Raw genomic sequence first — 18,612 nt, forward strand, 5'->3', positions numbered from 1 at the left:
AAAACTTGCGAAAGAAGAAGCCTTAGCAAGCTAAGGGAAAAAGTTCCTTCAAGGTTCCCAAAGACAATTCTAAGTAGTTTAAAAAAGCCAAGGGTAAATGGTTCATAGAACGCACAAAATCATAGTGGCACAGCAGAAGTGTGGTTTTGAAGCTTGCCATAAGGCAATGCTATTAACGTTGGGGAAGTAGTCCCCGAGTGTTTAAAGGGATAGCTTTGAACAAAAGTCAATGGTCAAGGACTTTCATGCTTATACATAAAACCATGTTACATTGGTTGGATGACTTGCAAAACGTGATTGGCAAGTCAGGGGAACAAACCCCTTAGTTGAAAGTGCTAACTTCAATAGGTGTGGCCCATAGGGCCAAGCATGGAGGAGTCTATGCATAATCACAAACTTGTCAAGTGAGAGGACTTGGCAGTGCAGAGGAACTAAGTTCCTAATCTGTGATCTGTAGCGTGCTTTAAGTATAAGTTGGTGCACCAACATGGGGAGTTATGCCAGACATCCTGGGTGATGCCATCCGTAGATACATATATGGAGGTTGGGTTCAAGTCCCGACCTTCTAGTGCTTGCATTCGAGTCCCAACTCACTAGGGTGTGATGATGGTTTGGAAAATGAGGACACTCATTTTCGGTGGTCATGGACTATTAGTAAGGAGACTGGCTTGGGCACACCGCCAAACAGGGGGATGCCCCAAAGTCATGATGCATGGTTACATTATTTAGTGTGGCTCGGCATATCTAACTTGAACACTTTGGTACGAGTGGCACCAAGGACGTGGTGAATGAAATGGGGACACTCAGTCTCAGTTGTTATGGACCTTTGGCCGAAAGGGCTGGCTTGGGTGCACTGCCAAGTGTGGGGGATGCCCCCGAGGTCATGGCCAACAAGTTAAAGGTCTGGAAGACCTAATACCTATTGGCAAACCTATTAAGGTGCCAAAGTTAAATCATTAGGTGATCTTATGGCTAAAAACAAGGACAAGGTCCTTATGAGGTTAAGTGCTCAAGGTACGAGCACAAACCAAGCAATAAATGAGTCTCTAGAAAAGGGACACAAGAGGACCCAAGATGGAGTCCAAGATGGACCCGAGATGGAGTCCGAGATGGACATGAGATGGAGTCCAAGATGGACCTGAGATGGAGTCCGAGATGGTGTCCAAGACGGACCCAAGATGGAGTCCGAGATGGAGTCCAAGATGGACCCGAGATGGAGTCCGATATGGAGTCTGAGATGACCCGAGATAGAGTCCGAGATGGACCCGAGATGGAGTTCGAGATGGACCCGAGATGGAGTCCAAGATAAAGTCTGAGATGGAGTCCGAGGTGGAGTCCGAGGTGGAACCGGGACTGAGACCAAGACCGAGTCCGAGTCCGCGACCGGGACTGAGACCAAGTTTGAGTTTGAGTCTGAGTCCGAATACTAATGTAGGTAGTTTGGTGAAAGCCCAAAGTGATCATCCCCCCGGGAGGGGGGGGCTACGAGGGGTTTCAAAAGTATAATAGGGAGAGTGTGGGGGTTGGAGCCAAGTAAAACTAATTTGGCCAGGAAAGGCTAGTTTGGCCTAGGCCCAGGAAGGTTGTACCCAGTTGTTGAGTGATGAGCTGACCACTGGGAAGTCCAAGGCTAGAGTGAATACGGACCGACAAGCGGGGTAGCTTAGTAAAGTGTTCAAGAGTCAGCTCTAGTTCCCCCAGGAGATCGAATGGTCGATGCTCCTAATCCAAGCATGGGTGGCACTACCTACTTGGATACCTAGCGTGGCTTAACGGAACTTCACTCTAAGCCCATGGCTAAAGCACCCAAATGTGGAAGGTAGGGAGAGTACCCACAAGGCTTGCGTAAGGCCACGATGTTCTGAAATGTTGTCCCAAAGGCCTAGACTGTGGAAAGGAAGAGGTGCAATCCTCTGGTGTAGTGACCAAAGATACAGTCATGTGGTGAAGAAGTCCCAGAGGACTGTGAGACTTAGTGGTCAAGCTTGTGGGCCTTGATCTAATGGCAGTGTTGGCAAACACGGCCATAGACAGAAAGGGACTTGGAGAGGACCAGAAAAGGGATATTGGGAAGGCTATTCTTTATATCTGTGGGCATCCTAAGGATGCTAAGGAGTGGATCTGGGGTGATCACTCATGGATGGATGGCCCAATCTTTGAGAGATGGGACTGTGATATAGGTGGTGTTAGACCACCAGTGTGACCAATGTGAAGCGGCATAGCTTTAGTGTAACGGGCTAATATGTTAGTGGTACTTTAGGGTATCGATCGTGAAATTGGACACGTGGAGCACTTAGATTATGTGCAAAGGTTGAGTGGCATTGATGCCATTCTCGAGGCTAGCAAGCCCCAAATCCTGAATTAGACTTAGGGAGGTTATGAATGAAACTCCTTTAATTGGTCGATAGTGTGGTTAAGTGATTAAAGTAGAATGGAAAATTTAGTCGCTTATAGTTAAATTCATAAATTTATATTTGGTATTAGAGAGGTCTTGGGTCCAAGAATTGCACCATATATTAATTGACATCTGGCAAGTCCAATTTTCTCCAATTGGGATTGATTTGAGAGGTAAAATGTCAAGAGAACGGGGCTTTTAGGAGAGCTATAGCTTTCAACTTCCGTTCATGAGGGCATTAACTTACAAGGAAGTATAAGAACGGGGCTTTTAGGAGAGCTATAACTTTCAACTTTTGTTCACGAGGGCATTAATTTACAAGGAAATATGATGAATTGTAAACAATTAAAGAAAATGACTTGAGTGACAATCTATGAAGTTTAAATATAAAAAGAAAAAAACCTATAAATCACACCTTTTTTTAATTGGAATATTTAAAATTAAGCATTTTTGGGTTTAAATAATGCATAAAGTCTAGGAAGTTTAAATTTAGAAGCTTACATGGTAGTGGGCCATTTTGGTGACAAAAGTAGTGGTGAATGGCTTGAAGACCAAAGGTGTTAACAATGAAATGCCACCAACAACTTTGGACTAACTACCAATGTCTATAGGCCATTTTATTCACATGGGTAATTAAGGACCAAAGGTGTTGGCAATGAAATGCCACCAATAACTTTGGACCAACTGCCAATGTCTAGATGTAAAATGGAATGCCACCAACAACTTAATAGTATCCTTAAGAAATATTATACTTTTGTAATTTTTATTATTTAATCCCATAGCTAGTTTTTGGAATCTCCGACCAGGCCTTCAAAATGTGAAAGTACGTTGAAAAAGCTAAAGAAACTCGCATCACTCTTGCAAGCTTTCTTTTTCCTCTAGTTTTCCCAAAGATTTTGTTCTCAGAGTATCAGAGAAGGTAGCATATTGTCACTGCATGTAATGTACTGACCATTTCTACTGGAGAGGCATTTAAGTGCCTGTAGCAAACGAGGGTCAAGGCTTAAAAGTTCGAGGCGTTTGAAGCAAGCGTGATAGCGATGGACGGCGGCGTGAGCTCGAGCAACAAGTCGTCACAGATCATGGCTGGATGGTTCTCGGAGATCAACCGAATGTGGCCAGGTGATGGCACAAACTTGATTAATGAATTGGCATCCTGTCCTCTCCAGAAAAAAAAAAAGAAAAAGAGTGATGCGCATTGGCTTCTCTTATCTAACCACGAGCGAGGGCATTTTTTATTCTCGCAGGTGAAGCGCTGTCACTGCAAGTGGACAAGATCGTTTTTCAGGGCAAGTCCGAGTTCCAGGATGTTCTCGTGTTTGAGGTTTCAAGTAAAGAGAGATTCTCCCCCTTTTATGATTTCTTTTCTTGTGGCAGTCGAGATCTCATGGGCGGGTCCTAGTTCTGGACGGCGTCATCCAGCTATCGGAGAGAGACGAATGCTCGTATCAGGAGATGATCACACACCTCCCCTTGTGCTCCATATCAAACCCCACAAAGGTAATTTTGTCTGGAAAAGATCGGACAAGCCTGTTTCCCGATCGAGCTTAAATCTAGGTGCTGGTCGTGGGAGGTGGCGATGGCGGAGTTTTGAGGGAGCTCGCGAGGTACCCATCAATCGAGCGGATTGATCTCTGCGAGCTTGACAAGATGGTGATTGATGTAAGCGTGTTAGCCTAAAAAAACCTTGTGTAATCTTTCCCACCATTTTAAACAGGTGGCCAAGGAGTATTTTCCCGGGCTGGCCTGTGGATTCGACAACCCTGTGGTCACTCTTCACATTGGTGACGGTCGGTTTTGATGGCTACACTTTGTACCAATTGTTGAAAAAGCTCCTTTCCAGGGGTCTCGTTCGTGAAGAACGCTCCACCGGAAACTTACGATGCGATCCTGATCGATTCAACAGATCCAGATGGTATTGTTCTAGAAGTTTACCTTGTTTCCAAACACACACACACACTCTACAGGACCGGCGAAAGAACTGTTCGAGGTTCCTTTCTATCAGGCAGTGGCACGGGCACTGCGACCCCGGGGTGTTATGTGTGCCTTGTCCGAGAGCCCCTGGCTAAACATCCAGACCGTGAAGAACCACCTAGACGTGTGCCGTCAAGTGTTCAAGGGGAGCGTGAGATTCGCATGGACGACGGTGCCAACATACCCGAGGTTCGTTGCACAACACACACTACAAGCTAAAGATCGTTTACTTCAGTGGAGTCATCGGCTTGGTACTGTGCTCCAAGGAAGCGATCGATTTCGAAAAGCCCGTTGTCTCGGACAAGGCGCTGGGGACGATGCAGCTGGGAGGAGCGCGCTTGAAGCACCCGCTCAAGTACTACAACTCGGCTGTAAGTCTCGTTCGATTCACGTAATTTTCTAGCGTTTTTATCCCGTTGGCCGATCCACCAGTTGCACGCGAGCGCGCTGTGCTTGCCCGAGTTTGCGAAGAACGTCCTCACCGTCAAGGAGAGGGAAGACGGTGGTGGAAGTCGTGTGGTGGCGAATGACCACTAAAGGTACCCAGGTATGGAAAAAGAGTTATCAAAGTTTGGAAGACAGGCCTATAAACATGTAACTGGGATTGATCCATGCGCTCAATCAAGCATGGACCACTTCGTCCCATGTCACCAGCAACAGAATTCACCATTACTGTACTGGGTCTGGAATTTATAAGTTTGTATTTGGCGGCAGATGGAAAACCTTGAGCTAAACTTTCTTACTTGCTGATTATTTGTAAATCAGATGCCGCACTAAATCCATTCCTGTGGTTGTGATGCCATGGAAAGTGAGCAAATGTTGAAAGTGTTCCTATGCTTTGAAAACTATGACTTTGATTCATAATCCAAGGCGTTACACGTCAAAAATAAATCCAAGAAACCTTTGTGTAATGGGAGATGGGGGCATTGGGACGAAGTGGCAGTTATATGTTTCTAGTGCTATCTTCAAAGCTTAAAGCCTCGAGCTAGAACTTTCCAAACACGGCCCTTTCAGTGCTTACACCACTCTTGTCTTCCTTCATCTTCTTGATTGATTTGCTGGGTCGCGAGACTTAGCCGAGTTAACGTTGTAGACTTGAGCGGCCGCTTCAAGCACGCTCCTCCCAGCCCCATCGCCCCGAGCGCCTTGTCCGGGCTCTTCGGAACTTCCATATGCGAATCTCACGCCCCCTGGAAGTTGCAAAGCTAGAGAATGCAGGGCTGCAGCTAGAACGATCGACGCAAGAAAGAAAAACAAAGAGGCCATAAAATATCATCCATTTAGGGCTTTGATGGCGATCCTTGTTGGGTCGCCTCGTGCGCCGACCGTGAGGAGCAGCAGCACTCTCCGCGAGGAGGATCCCAGCTCCAGGAGACGACCGGAGATGGAGATTGTGGAGCCCTCGCGGCCGCGCTTCGATCGCATTCCCTACGCCCCCTCCAGCGCCGAGCTCCTCAATCCCAAGCTCATCCAACCCCACGTCAAGCCGGCTAGATTCTGGAGGCCGCAGAGGGGATGGGGCAAATCCTACAAGAAGCCCACTCCACAGCAGGTAACACACGATCGATAGCCATCTCCTGTTAAGATTTGTTCTTTTGATTGTGTGACAGAGTATCACAGGCTCGGTTCTAGGAGCACTGTGCGCGGCCGGAGCTTTCAAAGGCGTCACGGCTTCGTATGATCATCTTTCCACTCATCCTCTCGTACACAATGCTCCATTTGGTCTCACTGACGATGTGAACCAAGCACTGGCAACTACGGTATGATCTTGTTGTCATATAGACTTTGGTGATGGATGATCCCTGCTTTTCTCGCCAAGGTACTGGGACTTGGATGGCTGGCCATCTCTTTGTTTGCGGCCAGCAGCGTCGGGTTAGCTCTCCTCTCGGCGAAGCTCTTGACTCAATCGTCAGCAGACGTTTCCAAGAGGTAAACTTTGTGGATTCTCAAGGTATAGTACAAGCGCGTATGTATATATTTGGGCTCATGTACAGTAGCCAACCTGGCTTTGCATGAAAGTTTTTACTCGTTCTCATTCTGCATGCTTTCTAGCGGGATTTGTTTTGCCATGACCATCGAACAGGTCTTTCGCTATGGCTTTGCTCTTTGCTCTTTCCTGCGCCTTCACGAATTCTGGTAACACATTCATTCTCTCTACTCAACTTGCTTGATTTATCTTCTTCTTCTAGTGGGAGAATCGGATGCTAGCACAGGCGCTGAGACGTTCCAGAGATCATGTATTGGTTGCCATGCTCGAGGAGGGAACATCCTTCAAGCAGTAAGACGCTTTGCACGACCATCTGAAACTCACGGGAACTTTTCTTTCAGGGAGCCACACTTGGAGCGGACGATCTCCAACGGTAGGAAAAGCATTTCTCGCGTGACTCTCGTCATTCTTTTCTCTCATTCGCAGGAATGGCATCTCAACAGTGGAAGATATCGTCAAAATCACGTACTATGGCAAAGGACGCATGCCTGTAAGAAGCCATTTGATAGAAGCAGAGAAGCCTTTTAACTTCAGCTAACAAGCTCGCAGGGATTTGGAGAGGGCTGCAAACCTCAAGGCCAATGTACATTCGCAAGCCGACTTAGTGACCAAGATATTCAAGCTCTTGCTGAGTTTGTGAAATCCCAAGCCGATCAAGGCTGGCCACGGTTGGATTGATCAATAGTATAATTGTGGGATGGTGTGTAGTTTGAAGTGATACAACTCACCAGGAATGTCCAGGGTGAGATATCCCTCATTCAGTGCAGGCCTTCGATCTGAGAGGTTGTAGAAAAAAATTATTCTGTCTTCCTATGACGGTTTTGCTTATAAAATAGATAGATAGATAAGCCAATTCTCATCATCCAATACAAAGGCATGATCTGATTTTGAATGCTTATTTAGTTTTTGGTTTTGAATGCTCAATTGCTGCAAATCAAATTTTCTATAACAGACAGTGAATGATCTATTCCAGGTAAATTTGCAACGACGTCACCCTCAGGAGTCAGCATCCCTTCGTTACAATTGTGTCAGTGGATTTTGTAATGTTTATGAATGCATGGACTTTATTGAAGTACAAAATTGATACGATGGCGCCGCCACAATAGGAGCATCCATTTGCGTGAAGAGAAAGAAAAGCTGACAACGTTCTTGATGAATCCAAAATACCTGTGCTGTCTTCAAAGCTTTAAGCCTCTTTTCCAAACAGTCCACTTTCTTCTTCGAGTGTTTGCAAACTCGGGCAAGCACAGCGCCATGTGGTGGATCGATACGAGATTTAACACCAAAGATTACGTGAATCGAGCGAGACTTACTCACACCCAAGTTGTAGTACTTAAACGGCCGATTCAAGCACGCTTCTCCGTCTTGTCCGAGACATGGACTTTGTGAACTCGATGCTTCTATGGAGCACAGTGCCAGGGCGATGACTCCGAGAAAAAGATCTTTACTTGTGGATTATGGTGTATGATTTTCTTAAACATCCTACAGTCTTCCTTGAACACAGTACGGTTCTTCACGGCCTTGATGTTTAGCCAGGGCTCTCGGACAAGGCACACGTGATCAAACACCGGGGTCGCAGCGCCTGCCACTGCCTCCTCGAACACAACTTTTGCTTGTGAGTGTGTCTTCAAATGGATTAAACTTTGAGAGCTTGGAAACCGTCTGACAAAGGAATTTCTACTTCGACCAGACTCTTTCGAATATCCTCTTTTTATTGAATAATCTCTGGAAAAACGCTATACCAAACAATTGGGCATGACAAGTTAAAAATCTCCAGAGGTCTGGTCCTTTCCAGGGGCCCCACTGAGATCTCTTGGAGTGTCAAGCTTGGTATTCCTGGTTTAGTTGTCATGTTTGGGGCGTCATTCACAAGGAGTGAAGCTGAGTGAAGACCAGACTTCAACCACAGAGCAGTAGCTTATGCATGTGTAGCCAGAGATGATGACAAGAACAAGCAGAAAAGGCTGTAGAAGTTGTCTTATGAAGGAAAACAGAAAAACAGCCAGAGGAGGAAGAGTGGGGACCTTGTCAAAGTTCACCAGTACCTCAGCAGTAGCAACAACCACCTGATCAATCAAATCCAGTTGTCAACATGGTGGCACTAGCAGTGACCAACAGGATGAAGTATCCCATGTACACAACGTGAAAAAGATGATGCCTTTGTGGATGACGGTGGTGGCAAGGCGTGGTATTGTAGCATGTACAACACGTACTGGATTGGGCAGTGTGTGGTGCTCCTGGGGTTTACTCCCACTAGATGGATTGTGTTCCACCCTAAGCACAGGATTTTCACGGGTATACTGGCGTCGCAGAGTACGTAATTTATTAGCAATTTTCTGTAATTTCTTTTTATTTCAAGAAAGGGAATAGGTGTCCCAGATCTTGCAAAAGTAGCTCACGTCCTGATGTAAACTTGGTCCTGCCTTACAAGAGCTTGATCGCGTTTGTCTATATGAAACTTTCACAACAAAAAACAAGCTTTTTGGCATGAAATCGTCAGACGAATGGGAAAAGCAGTTTCCAGCTAGGACCACTGTAAAAGTATGGAGTTTTACTCCTCCATTGCTCATTATTGCAAAATGCCAGATTCTCAAGCAAATTGAAATGGACCCAAGTTTACAAGATGAATTCTGTGATGTCACAGTACTGTGCTATTTGCACCGTGAAAATGGGGTGGAGCACAATTTGCTCAACGAATTCCATGGATGCTGCGCTCAGCGCAAGGCGAGCTGAGAAATAACGCTGAGAAATAATGTTGGGCACCTGCGATCTTCAGAAGACGTCAATGGTCCAACCTCAATGATCCGTCGCTGATCCTTGACCGGCCTCGCACCTCTCCACCTCGCAAGGTACGAAGCTGCTAAGAGTTATACTTCAGAATGATCAACGCGGCATACGCGACTAAGGAACCCGCTACAACGCATTCATGCATGTCCTGCATGAGATTGTTTAGTCGGCTTGGGTGCAGCCCTATCAAATTCCTGCGAGCTCGTTAAAAGGTTTTACTTCTTCTGGATTCTTACAGGCATACGTGCCATAAGATATCACTGTTGACCAATTCTTACGAACGAGAGAAAAGAATGACGTGACTCACTCGAGAAATGCTTCTGGTGATCGTCCCAAGTGACAAATGTTCCCCAAAGCGTCTTACTGCTTGAAGGATGTTCCCTCCTTAGAAGAAGGTAACGAAGAAGAACAATCCTCATCAATCAACCAAGTCGAGGAAATGAATGTTACCAATTCTCGTAAAGGCGCAGGAACGAGCAAAAATCAGGTTGCCTCGGCAGCGAAAGACGTGTTTTATGGTCGCGACAAAACAAATCCCGCTAGAAAACATGCAAGTGAAAACTTTCATGCAAAGCCTCTTGGAAACTTCTGATGGCGATTGAGTCAAGAGCTTCGCGAGGCTGCTGGCCGCAACAAAGAGATAGCTAGCCATCCAAGTCCCAGGACCTAGGCGAAAAACGCAAGGATCATCCATCACCAGTATATACGCTATGATCCACAAGACAAACCGTGGTTAAGAGTGCTTGGTTCACATGATCAGGGAGACCAAATGGAGCATTGTGTACGAGAGGATGAATGGAAAGACGATAATACGAAGCCGTGACGCATTTGAAAGCTCCGGCCGCGCACAACTCTGTCAAACAGAGGAAAAAAAAATCAAACAATCACACGATCAAAAGAACAAAAGGAAAACAAATCTAAGAAAACCCTGTCCGCTCCTCTGCGCCTCCAGAATCTAGCCGGCTTGACGTGGGTTTGGAGCGCTGGAGGAGGCGTAGGGAATCGAGGGCTTCACAATCTTCCTGGAGCTGGGATCCTCCTCGCGGAGAGTGCTGCTGCTCCTGACGGTCGGCGCACGAGGCGACCCAACAAGGATCGCAACACACAGCCCTATAAAATGAATGATATTTTTCTGTCAATCTAGGACAATGTGCGATAAGCACGTTCTTCTCGTGGGATCTTCGGGAAGAAACGTCTCGTGTGGGATGATCTAAGTTTGTCAGTGTATTTCGAAAGTCTTTTTGGTGTTCTTTCTCCCTCTCGAGTGTTTTTGTGGTTTTTGTGGATTTCATCGTTGGTTGCAAAGATGGTTGTGAGCGTAGAGTCCGTGTCCACGATCGTTCCAGCGGTCCCAACGCCGCAGCCCTGCACCCTCTGGCTTTGCAACTTCCAAATCCAGGTCCTGGCCGAGAACTATCTCAAGCAAGTCTACTACTACCCAGCTGCATTGGATCACGTAAGCTCTTTCGATTCGCTGGTGGCGAGCTTGAAGGATTCGCTCTCCCGGATCCTCGTCCCGTACTATCCGCTCGCGGGGAGGCCCAGGATCGCCGGCCTCGACCGCCCCATCCTCGAGTGCAACGACCGCGGCATCGAGTTCGTGGTGGCCTTCGCCGATGCGAGCTTCGGCGACTGGGGCGATTCCATGAAGCAGTGCTCCATCGAGCAGGAGCTCAACCCGGCCCAGACCGCGATCACCGATCCGGAGAACTTCCCTCAGCTCAAAGTTCAGGTAAGACCTGTTCGCGTACTTGACCGGCTTTGATCGGCTTTGACTACTCTCCCAGGTGACCAAGTTCCGGTGTGGCGGGATAGCTCTGGGCCTCGTCACCACCCACACCCTCCTGGACGGCTCCTCGGTCTTCCCCTTCCTCAAGGCCTGGTCGCAGCTCCACCGGGGATTCCCACCGCCAAATCCACCGCCCAGCTTCGACTCCAGCCTCCTCAAGGCGCGGGATCCGCCCTGCGTCACCGTGCCGGTCCGGGACTTCGTTGCCGTGACCCCCGCCATCGCCGAGGAGATGGGCAAGGCCGCCCAGGACTTCAAGCCCAGTTACCACGTCCGGGCATTCCACATGAACGAGCAGCAGCTCGCGGAGCTCAAGCACGAGATCGCGTCTGGCCCGTTCGCCTACGGCAGCAGCCCGACCTCCTTCGAGGCCGTCTCGGGTCTCGTCTGGAAGTGCATCACCGAGGCCCGTGACTTCGACGACTCGGTGACCAACACTTACATCTACGCGGTGTCCACCAAGGTGGGCAGAAACCGGTGGCAGCCACCGATGCCGAGCGAGTACTGCGGCACCTCCTCCTTCACGCTCTGCCTGCCGTGCGCCGTGGGCGCTCTCAAGAACAAGCACGTCTCCCACGCCGCGCGGCTCTTCCACGAGGATGTCCGCAACGTAGGCCAGGAGAGGATCCAGTCCACCATCGACTGGATGGAGGAGACGCTGCGCAAGGGCCATGATATCGGGCTCAACGTCCCGCCACCCAGCACCGGGATGGGGATCTACAGCGTCAACTTGCACTCGTTCCCAGTGTACGAGTTTGAGTTTGGGTGGGGGCGACCGGCCCACTTCTCGATGGTGCTGGAGCCGTGGTATGGCAACGGGGTGGTGGTGTTACTTCCCACGCCCCAGGGCGGGATGCGAGAGCGCCGGATTGTGGTGATGCTGCTCGAGGAGCAGATGAAGAGGCTGCTGCAAAGCGAGCTCTTTGCGAGGTTTACAACCCTGGACTGCTAGCTCCTCTCCGCACGGGAGCTTCAAATAAGATTCAGGACCTTTTCTTCCTCGAAGACTAAGGTGGCGAATGGTCCTCTTGACTCCATGGTCTAAAGATGTATGGGGCCTGTTGTTTCTGTGGTTTTCATCACGAATTCGACAGAAATCAATGCACGAAGGCTACTTTAGTTTTTGGAGGTGCCACTCTTCATGAGTGGCATCGTCAGCTGTACGACGTGGAGAGTAAATTAGTTTGTTAATCGCTGGCAGATTGATTTCTAGTGGCCTTTGGATCTAGTGCTCCAATCTCCTCCTACAACATGATCCTCGCTGCCTAATCCAATGCCATAAAAGAAAGGCTAGAGGGGATCAAGAATTTGTGTTAAAACTCTCACACCAGGTTCGCTCTTTCTTTTCAACGCAAAAGGGAGCCAGTGACACTGCAAAAAAACGGGCCAACTCTCAACGCGAACTCACTGATGTGGACGACGCTGTGCGAATATGAACAATCAACAATACTTAGGTTTACGTCGATTTGTTCTAATTTCTTGTCATGACGAAGCCAAGTGACATGCTGGTGTTGCTCAACGTGCCATACTAGGTTACGTTTTGGAGAGATTGTCAGCGCTTTGATCAAAGGAACCTGCCCAGCCTTCTGGTAGCACACCACATGGTGTGCTATCTTCGCAGAATTACCTCATTGTAGTCAGAAAATCCTGGCTAATGGTCTTTATTCATGCCCTTGACCATTAACAGTTTTCAGGATGGAAACAAAGTATGCAAGTAACCTGAATTAATAAATCCAAACCAGATTAAGCATGTCATACAAAACTGAATACAAGTCTCTACTTGCTCCGCTGGAAGTGTACCTGAGCTATGAAGAACCGGAGGCTAGCCGTGTTGCAGCCAGGGAGCAGTGCGGAAGGTGGTGCCCGGATCCTGGCGAACTGGCGTCAGGTGTTTGGACGAAGCTGATGTGTCTTAACAGCGAGCCTCTCCCTTTCACAGAGACGAGGTAGGGGACTACGAAAAGAGTCTCGCGTTTGCGTCTCGGCTCCAAGGTGGCGACGTCCCCGAGTTGATCCAGGAAAAGGTTGTGAGTTTTGTGGAGAGATACAACCAGCAGTACACCAAAGAGACTGCTGCAACTTCAAAGCCAAAGGACGCAATGCTCAGGCACGAGCTCAAGTACCTGAGAAGCAGAAATGAGCTCGAGCTTTTGAGTCTACTCCCGAACGCCAGGGACGAAGAAGAGCCCTCAGACAGAGCCAGAGGCACGACTGGAGACGAGCTAGTGGCAAAGCTGGACAAAAAGCTGGATGAAAACACTCAGGCAGCAGCGATTGGACTGGAAGAAATTCCTCGGCCATGGACAGAGGACACGAAGCTGCTCGTGCTCACGCCAGAAGGGATCGGCTTGGAAGTTTTGGAAGTGACGAGCTTGGGTCTTCAAGCTCGGACAGCTACAAGAGGTTTAACGAGCTCTTGAGTAGCTGTCACAGCCTCCAGAAGCGGGAATCTTTTTTGACATAACTACTGGACAAATGTTTGCAACTTTGTATATGTATTCATCTCTTTTCAAGGAAACCACTTGTGTAGATCGTCTCGTTTTGCCACTGCCAAAGCGTAACTTCCATCTACCCATCGTTAGCTGGCCCTGGAACGTTACCGTTGCAATCTCATGGCGTTCCAAAAACAAAAGGATGTTAGGGAAACCATAAAGAAAACTAAAGCCTCTCTCCTGGCATTGTCCAGTTCTTTGAACAAACATTTTGGTTAGAACAAACAGCTCACGGACCTCTTAAACTTCGACTTCCATTTCGTTGAACAGCAAACATCCTAGTTATCCAAACCAATATATGAGTTGATTCAGGCGTTTTTTCTTGTAAATTCATGTTTTTGCCTTTGGAGTTTTCATGGTCGTTGTTTTCATTGAGGTTGGACCATTGTCAATGTACGTCTTCAAGTTCTGGCCCAACGTTGTTTCTCGCAGGTCTTGCGTTGAGCGCAGCAACAATAAAATCTCTCCAATTTCGTAGCATTTTTCTTCTTGGACATAGCATTTTTTAGTTATTACCATCACGTCACTTGTCCTTTTCATGACAAGAAATTAGAACAAATTTAAACACACGCAAACCTGACAAGATGAAGCTAAGTATCATCAACTGTCAATGATCGTTAGTTTTGTTTGTATTCACAAATTTCTGTTCGCGTTGAGAGTTCCTTGGACTGTTGGTTTGCACTTAGCTTGTTTGAGTTGTTTGATTGAGCATATCATCTTAGCTTGACTGTGTGGCTCCCTTCTGCGTTGAGCATAGCATCTTCTTGACCCCGTTGGCACTCTCAATTGAAATGAAAGAGCAAACCTGGATTCTTCAAACGTTTTTTCTCAGCTCGCAGGTCTTGCGTTGAGCGTAGCAACAACATAACTCGAAAATCTCAAAATAACACAGAATCTCTCCAATCTAGTAGCATTTTTCTTCCTGGCACACGCTGGGACATGGCGTTTTTCAGTTCTTATCGTCGTTGAACAGCACCAACATGTTGGCTTCTTCATGACAAGAAATTAGAACAAATCGAAACACACGCGAACCTGGCAACATGAAACTAAGTGTCGTTGATCTAGTTTTGTTTGTATTCACAGAGCGTTGTCCATCCGTTGTTTCACTTTGCTTGTTTGAGTTGTTTGTTGTGTCACTGGCTCCCTTTTGCGTTGCAATCGAAAGAGCGTCTTCAAACGTTGAGAGTTTCAACACGATTTCTTGATCGCCTCTAACAGACCTCTTAGCTCGGCAAGAAGCTTCGCTTTCCAAATCTCTGTTTATTGCTAACGCAAAGAAAAGCCCTATCTAAACGAAGCTGGAGCTCCGATCAATGGGCAGAGTGGAAGGGTCGCGACCCCAACCCGTCCGCGGCATAAGTTTGAGCTAAAGTATTTTATATGCCAATTGGGGCAATGGTTCATAGGACAAAAAGAGGAAGTTCTCAATTAGTCCAAAACGAAACTTAATTACTCGTCGCTAGTAGCGGGAGGGGACGAGGAATCCTGCTGATCGGACAGCCTGCTGGATGGCTCTTCCGTGCTGCTGTTGCGTGCCTGCACAGCTTCTGGATCTCAGCCGGCGCTACATCGCACCGTCGTGGACATGGAGATGATCAAAGGAATCGAAGGGCATGGTTACTACCACTAGCTCGTAGTCCCGATCATTGAAAACTCTGCGTATGAATACGAGCTCACGGATTCTTTAGCAGCAGCCGTGAGTAAAAGCTCGTTCGTTTCTCACTGTTGTCTTTCTTATTCGTGTTTTGCTGGAAGAGTGCCGCTTATCCACGAATGACGGCAGTGTTAGTGAAAAACCATGGGATTTACGTTTGGGGTGACTCGTGGTTCTGTGCTAAAACTCAGGTGATAGTATTGTTGCCAGCTTAACTCTTAATCTTTTGCGAAGCAGGCAGAATGCTACCATTATCTTTTTGATGCCGCACTTAAGCTTCGCCAGTTTCGCCTCGACCATACAGACCGCTTGTATGGACCAGTGAAGAAACTCAGCCTTGCAGCTCCAAGGAAAAACTATCCCGCAAGAAATGCTGTCTATTTATGCGGCTTTTATCAAATGTTTTTCTCGTGTGCACCACCACTCCCGTTTTGTTTCCCTATGCACATGATAATGTGGGAAAACACCGGTCAGCTACTTACGACTCGAAGGAGACTCAAGATGATCTAGACCTTCTCAGGCAACAGCCAAGATTTCATTGGTTTTGGTGGCAGCAGAAATCAAGCTCTCGTGTTATGTCAAGCAGGCTCTTAAAGACACGAAGGAGCGAAACGTGCAAACGCAGCTCATTCCCCCAAGTGATGCTCCTAAGGACGAAGTCAGAGCGTAACGTTCTCGCATGATTGCTGCCGATCGCAAAGTTACAGCCCTCAAACAATTCCAGGTCTGGTCTTGTTTTGAATCAACGTTTCTTCATCCTTTGCATCACAGGCATATATTTGGAGAACAGGATACAAAAACGGTGAACTCAAAGGCCAAGTCTTTCTTGACGTTACTCTCCTTGTGCTGAGTCGAAGGTCTGATAGAAGTTGCCAAAGCATCGTCGCCTTGTTCCTTTCAGGCCTATATTTACTCGAGTGGGAGCCGAGAAGCGCAGCGGTTGATCTTTGGGAAACACAAACTTTGGGATACGTCGATACCGCAGGGTGAGACTTTCCGCTCTTGGTTCATTATATTTGCTCTTCGCATCTCATTCCTTTTCAGAAACAAACAAGAGGCACGAAGTTACGCTGAAATTTCCTTTCGGTGGGGTCGACGAGCCTTCTCAGATTACTTTGCCACGGGCTGTTGCTGGTAAAGAAGCTGGTAATGTCTGGGAAAAAAAAGTGAGAGATGTGTTGCTAATGTATCATTGCTTTTGTTGCCAGGCCTGGACACTGTGATACTTGAGAGACCAGGGAACGCACTACTGCCTAGCGGACGGCAAGCACCCTTTGGGACACTTATGATACTCAAAGTTTGCAAGCTCTTACTCAAACAAAGAATCGCGCCTTGGGGGTCACGTGGCTTTGGGCTTAGCTTTCACATTATAAGAAAGCAACTTGTTAAACCTTAACACCAAGAAGCAAAATATTTTTAACCTTGTATTGTGCCTCTCTTTGTTTATCTCCAGTTCGTCCAGTGTTCTTGGCTCTTGGGCGAATTTTCCGCTTCCCATGCATCTCGGGAGTAAGGATTGATTAGATGATTCATCCGTGAACTTCGTGAATAAAGCTCATAAACCGGCTCCCGTCCCGGTGGGTATGATACACGTTACTGCTAAATAAATGGAATTGTAAGTCAGTGACGGTGGCAATGGCCACTCCCACGGAAACAACAGCTAAGCTAGTGCCTGAAGAGACATAACTACTTGACAAATGTTTGCAACTTTGTAAATGTATTCATTTCTTTTCAAGGAAACCACAGAGTGCTTTGTGTAGATCGTCTCGTTTTCCCACTGCCAGAGCGTAAACTTCCATTTACCCATCGTTAGCTGGCCCTGGAACGTTGTTCTGTGGCACCGTCGCAATCTCATGGTGTTGCAAAAACAAAAGGAAGTTAGAGAAACCATAAAGGAAACTAAAGAGAACATAGACCTGGAAGGTTGAAGCCTGGCGTTGTCGAGTTCTTTGAGTAAACATTTTGGTTAGAACAAACAGCTCACGGACCTCTTAAACTTCGACTTCCATTTCGTTGAACAGCAAACATCCTAGTTAGACAAACCAATATATGAGTTGATTCAGGCGTCTTTTCTTGTAAATTCACGCTATGCAAATTCCTTTGCCTTTGGAGTTTTCATGATCGTTGTTTTCATTGAGGTTGGACCATTGTCAATGTACGTCTTCAGCTGGATTGAAGTTCTGAAGATCGCGTTGTTTCTCAGCTCGCAGGTCTTGCGTTGAGCACAGCAACAACATAACTCAAAACCTCTCCAAAACGTTGACAAAATCTCTCCAATCTCGTAGCATTTTTCTTTTTTGAACACAGCATTTTTCAGTTCTTATCGTGGTTGAGCAGCACCAACACGTTCACTTGTCTTTTACATGTCTTTTACATTTTAAATTGAAACACATGCAAACCTGAGGCTAAGTATCGTCATCTCCCTTCGCATTGAGAGTTCCTTGGGCCGTTGTTTTGCACTTTGCTTGTTTGAGTTGTTTGATGAGCATATCATCTTAGCTTGACTGTGTCACTGGCTCCCTTACGTGTTGAGCATAGCACCCTGTCGACACTCTCAATCGAAAAGAAAGAGCGAACCTGATGTCTTCAAACGCTGAGAGTTTCAACACGAATTCTAGCCTTTCATTTATCGTTGATCATTCGATCCTAGCTCGTTGCAAGCAGCTTCGCTTTTTTTTCTTCAGCAAATCTTTCTTGTTTCGTTGGCTTACTCGCTTATTGCTTAGAAAAGCTCTAAACGAACTTACCTTGCGAGGTGGAGAGGTGCGAGAGTTGACCAGTCCGGCCAAGGATCAGGGATGGATCATGATCGTTGTTGTCATTGTCATGTACGTCTTCAGCTGGATTGAAGTTTTGAAGATCGCGTTGTTTCTCGGCTTGCAGGAATTGCGTTGAGCACAGCAACAACAAATCTCTCCAAAACGTTGACACAAAATCTCTCCAATCTAGTAGCATTTTTCTGCTGTGACATGGCGTTTTTCAGTTCTTATCGTCGTTGAGTAGCACCAACATGTCACTTGGCTTCTTCATGACAAGAAATTAGAACAAATCGAAACACACGCGAACCTGGCAACATGAAACTCAGTGTTCCTGATCGTTAGTTTTGTTCGTATTCACACAGCGTTGTCCACATCGGTGAGTTTCCCTTCGCGTTGAGAGTTCCTTGGCTCGTTGTCTTGCACTTTTCTTGTTTGAGTTAATTTTTGTGTCACTGGCTCCCTTTTGCGTTGCAATCGAAAAGAAAGAGCGCGTTGAGAGTTTCAACACGATTTCTTGATCGCCTCTAGCATACCTCTTAGCTCGTTGCAAGCAGCTTCGCTTTCCAAATCTCTGTCTTGCACTCTGCTTGTTTGAGTTGTTTGTTGTGTCACTGGCTCCCTTTTGCATTGCAATCTTCAAACGCTGAGAGTTTCAACACGATTTCTTGGTCGCCTCTAGCATACCTCTTAGCTCGTTGCAAGCAGCTTCGCTTTCCAAATCTCTGTCTTACTCGCTCCTACCTAAACAAACTTACCTTGCGAGGGTGGAGAGAGG

The 18,612-nt window shown here is 47.1% G+C and overlaps 3 protein-coding genes and 2 long non-coding RNA genes across 9 annotated transcripts in view; 3 read left to right on the plus strand and 2 right to left on the minus strand.

Moving 5' to 3' along the window:
- Positions 1–3,309: 3,309 nt before the first annotated feature.
- Positions 3,310–5,091, plus strand: LOC9654689 (spermidine synthase 2). The gene is made up of 9 exons (XM_002964091.2): positions 3,310–3,517; positions 3,643–3,719; positions 3,773–3,895; positions 3,953–4,057; positions 4,113–4,185; positions 4,239–4,310; positions 4,363–4,558; positions 4,605–4,740; positions 4,802–5,091. The coding sequence occupies exons 1-9, from the start codon at positions 3,436–3,438 to the stop codon at positions 4,904–4,906; spliced, it is 969 nt and encodes a 322-aa protein (XP_002964137.1). The 5' UTR covers positions 3,310–3,435; the 3' UTR covers positions 4,907–5,091.
- A 543-nt stretch (positions 5,092–5,634) lies between these two features.
- Positions 5,635–7,209, plus strand: LOC9653921. Of its 2 annotated transcripts, none has more exons than XM_024669150.1 (8): positions 5,635–5,921; positions 5,980–6,129; positions 6,189–6,298; positions 6,453–6,505; positions 6,559–6,647; positions 6,698–6,729; positions 6,783–6,846; positions 6,899–7,209. In XM_024669150.1, the coding sequence occupies exons 1-8, from the start codon at positions 5,661–5,663 to the stop codon at positions 6,959–6,961; spliced, it is 822 nt and encodes a 273-aa protein (XP_024524918.1). In that variant the 5' UTR covers positions 5,635–5,660; the 3' UTR covers positions 6,962–7,209. The 2 variants fall into 2 exon arrangements, with proteins under 2 accessions (XP_024524918.1, XP_002964138.2); XM_002964092.2 differs by having other exon boundaries at positions 5,638–5,921; positions 6,906–7,209.
- A 2,125-nt stretch (positions 7,210–9,334) lies between these two features.
- Positions 9,335–10,246, minus strand: LOC112344426. 2 transcript variants are annotated; one of them, XR_002991681.1, is made up of 3 exons: positions 9,872–10,244; positions 9,594–9,809; positions 9,335–9,527 (listed from the first exon to the last, which is right to left on the minus strand). It is a non-coding gene; the product is annotated as an uncharacterized LOC112344426 (long non-coding RNA). The 2 variants fall into 2 exon arrangements; XR_002991682.1 differs by lacking the exon at positions 9,335–9,527 and having other exon boundaries at positions 9,575–9,809; positions 9,872–9,996; positions 10,071–10,246.
- A 118-nt stretch (positions 10,247–10,364) lies between these two features.
- LOC9653922 (shikimate O-hydroxycinnamoyltransferase) overlaps positions 10,365–18,612 on the plus strand; it is a 14,729-nt gene continuing 6,481 nt past the window's right edge. Inside the window, exons 1-2 of one of the 3 annotated variants that reach the window (XM_024669143.1) lie at positions 10,365–10,875; positions 10,931–11,530. In XM_024669143.1, coding sequence (XP_024524911.1) covers positions 10,450–10,875; positions 10,931–11,530 — 1,026 coding nt within the window. In that variant the 5' untranslated portion in view covers positions 10,365–10,449. Of the gene's footprint in view, positions 10,876–10,930; positions 12,396–18,612 lie in introns of those variants that run through there. The other 2 variants (XM_024669142.1, XM_002964093.2) reach the window with 2 other exon arrangements.
- Positions 17,408–18,606, minus strand: LOC112344427. The gene is made up of 2 exons (XR_002991683.1): positions 17,826–18,606; positions 17,408–17,767 (listed from the first exon to the last, which is right to left on the minus strand). It is a non-coding gene; the product is annotated as an uncharacterized LOC112344427 (long non-coding RNA).

The sequence above is a fragment of the Selaginella moellendorffii genome, unplaced genomic scaffold (assembly GCF_000143415.4).
Source record: "Selaginella moellendorffii unplaced genomic scaffold, v1.0 SELMOscaffold_4, whole genome shotgun sequence".
NCBI classification, from domain to species: Eukaryota; Viridiplantae; Streptophyta; class Lycopodiopsida; order Selaginellales; family Selaginellaceae; genus Selaginella; species Selaginella moellendorffii.

Bases quoted from the DNA above. Each gene is read 5' to 3' on its own strand.
- LOC9654689 (XM_002964091.2), top strand. From the start codon at position 3,436: ATGGACGGCGGCGTGAGCTCGAGCAACAAGTCGTCACAGATCATGGCT. The intron at 3,896-3,952 runs GTAATTTTGTCT...GCTTAAATCTAG, and splicing joins CCATATCAAACCCCACAAAG to GTGCTGGTCGTGGGAGGTGG. The intron at 4,311-4,362 runs GTATTGTTCTAG...CACACTCTACAG, and splicing joins CGATTCAACAGATCCAGATG to GACCGGCGAAAGAACTGTTC.
- LOC9653921 (XM_002964092.2), top strand. From the start codon at position 5,661: ATGGCGATCCTTGTTGGGTCGCCTCGTGCGCCGACCGTGAGGAGCAGC. The intron at 5,922-5,979 runs GTAACACACGAT...ATTGTGTGACAG, and splicing joins AGAAGCCCACTCCACAGCAG to AGTATCACAGGCTCGGTTCT. The intron at 6,648-6,697 runs GTAAGACGCTTT...CTTTTCTTTCAG, and splicing joins GAGGGAACATCCTTCAAGCA to GGAGCCACACTTGGAGCGGA.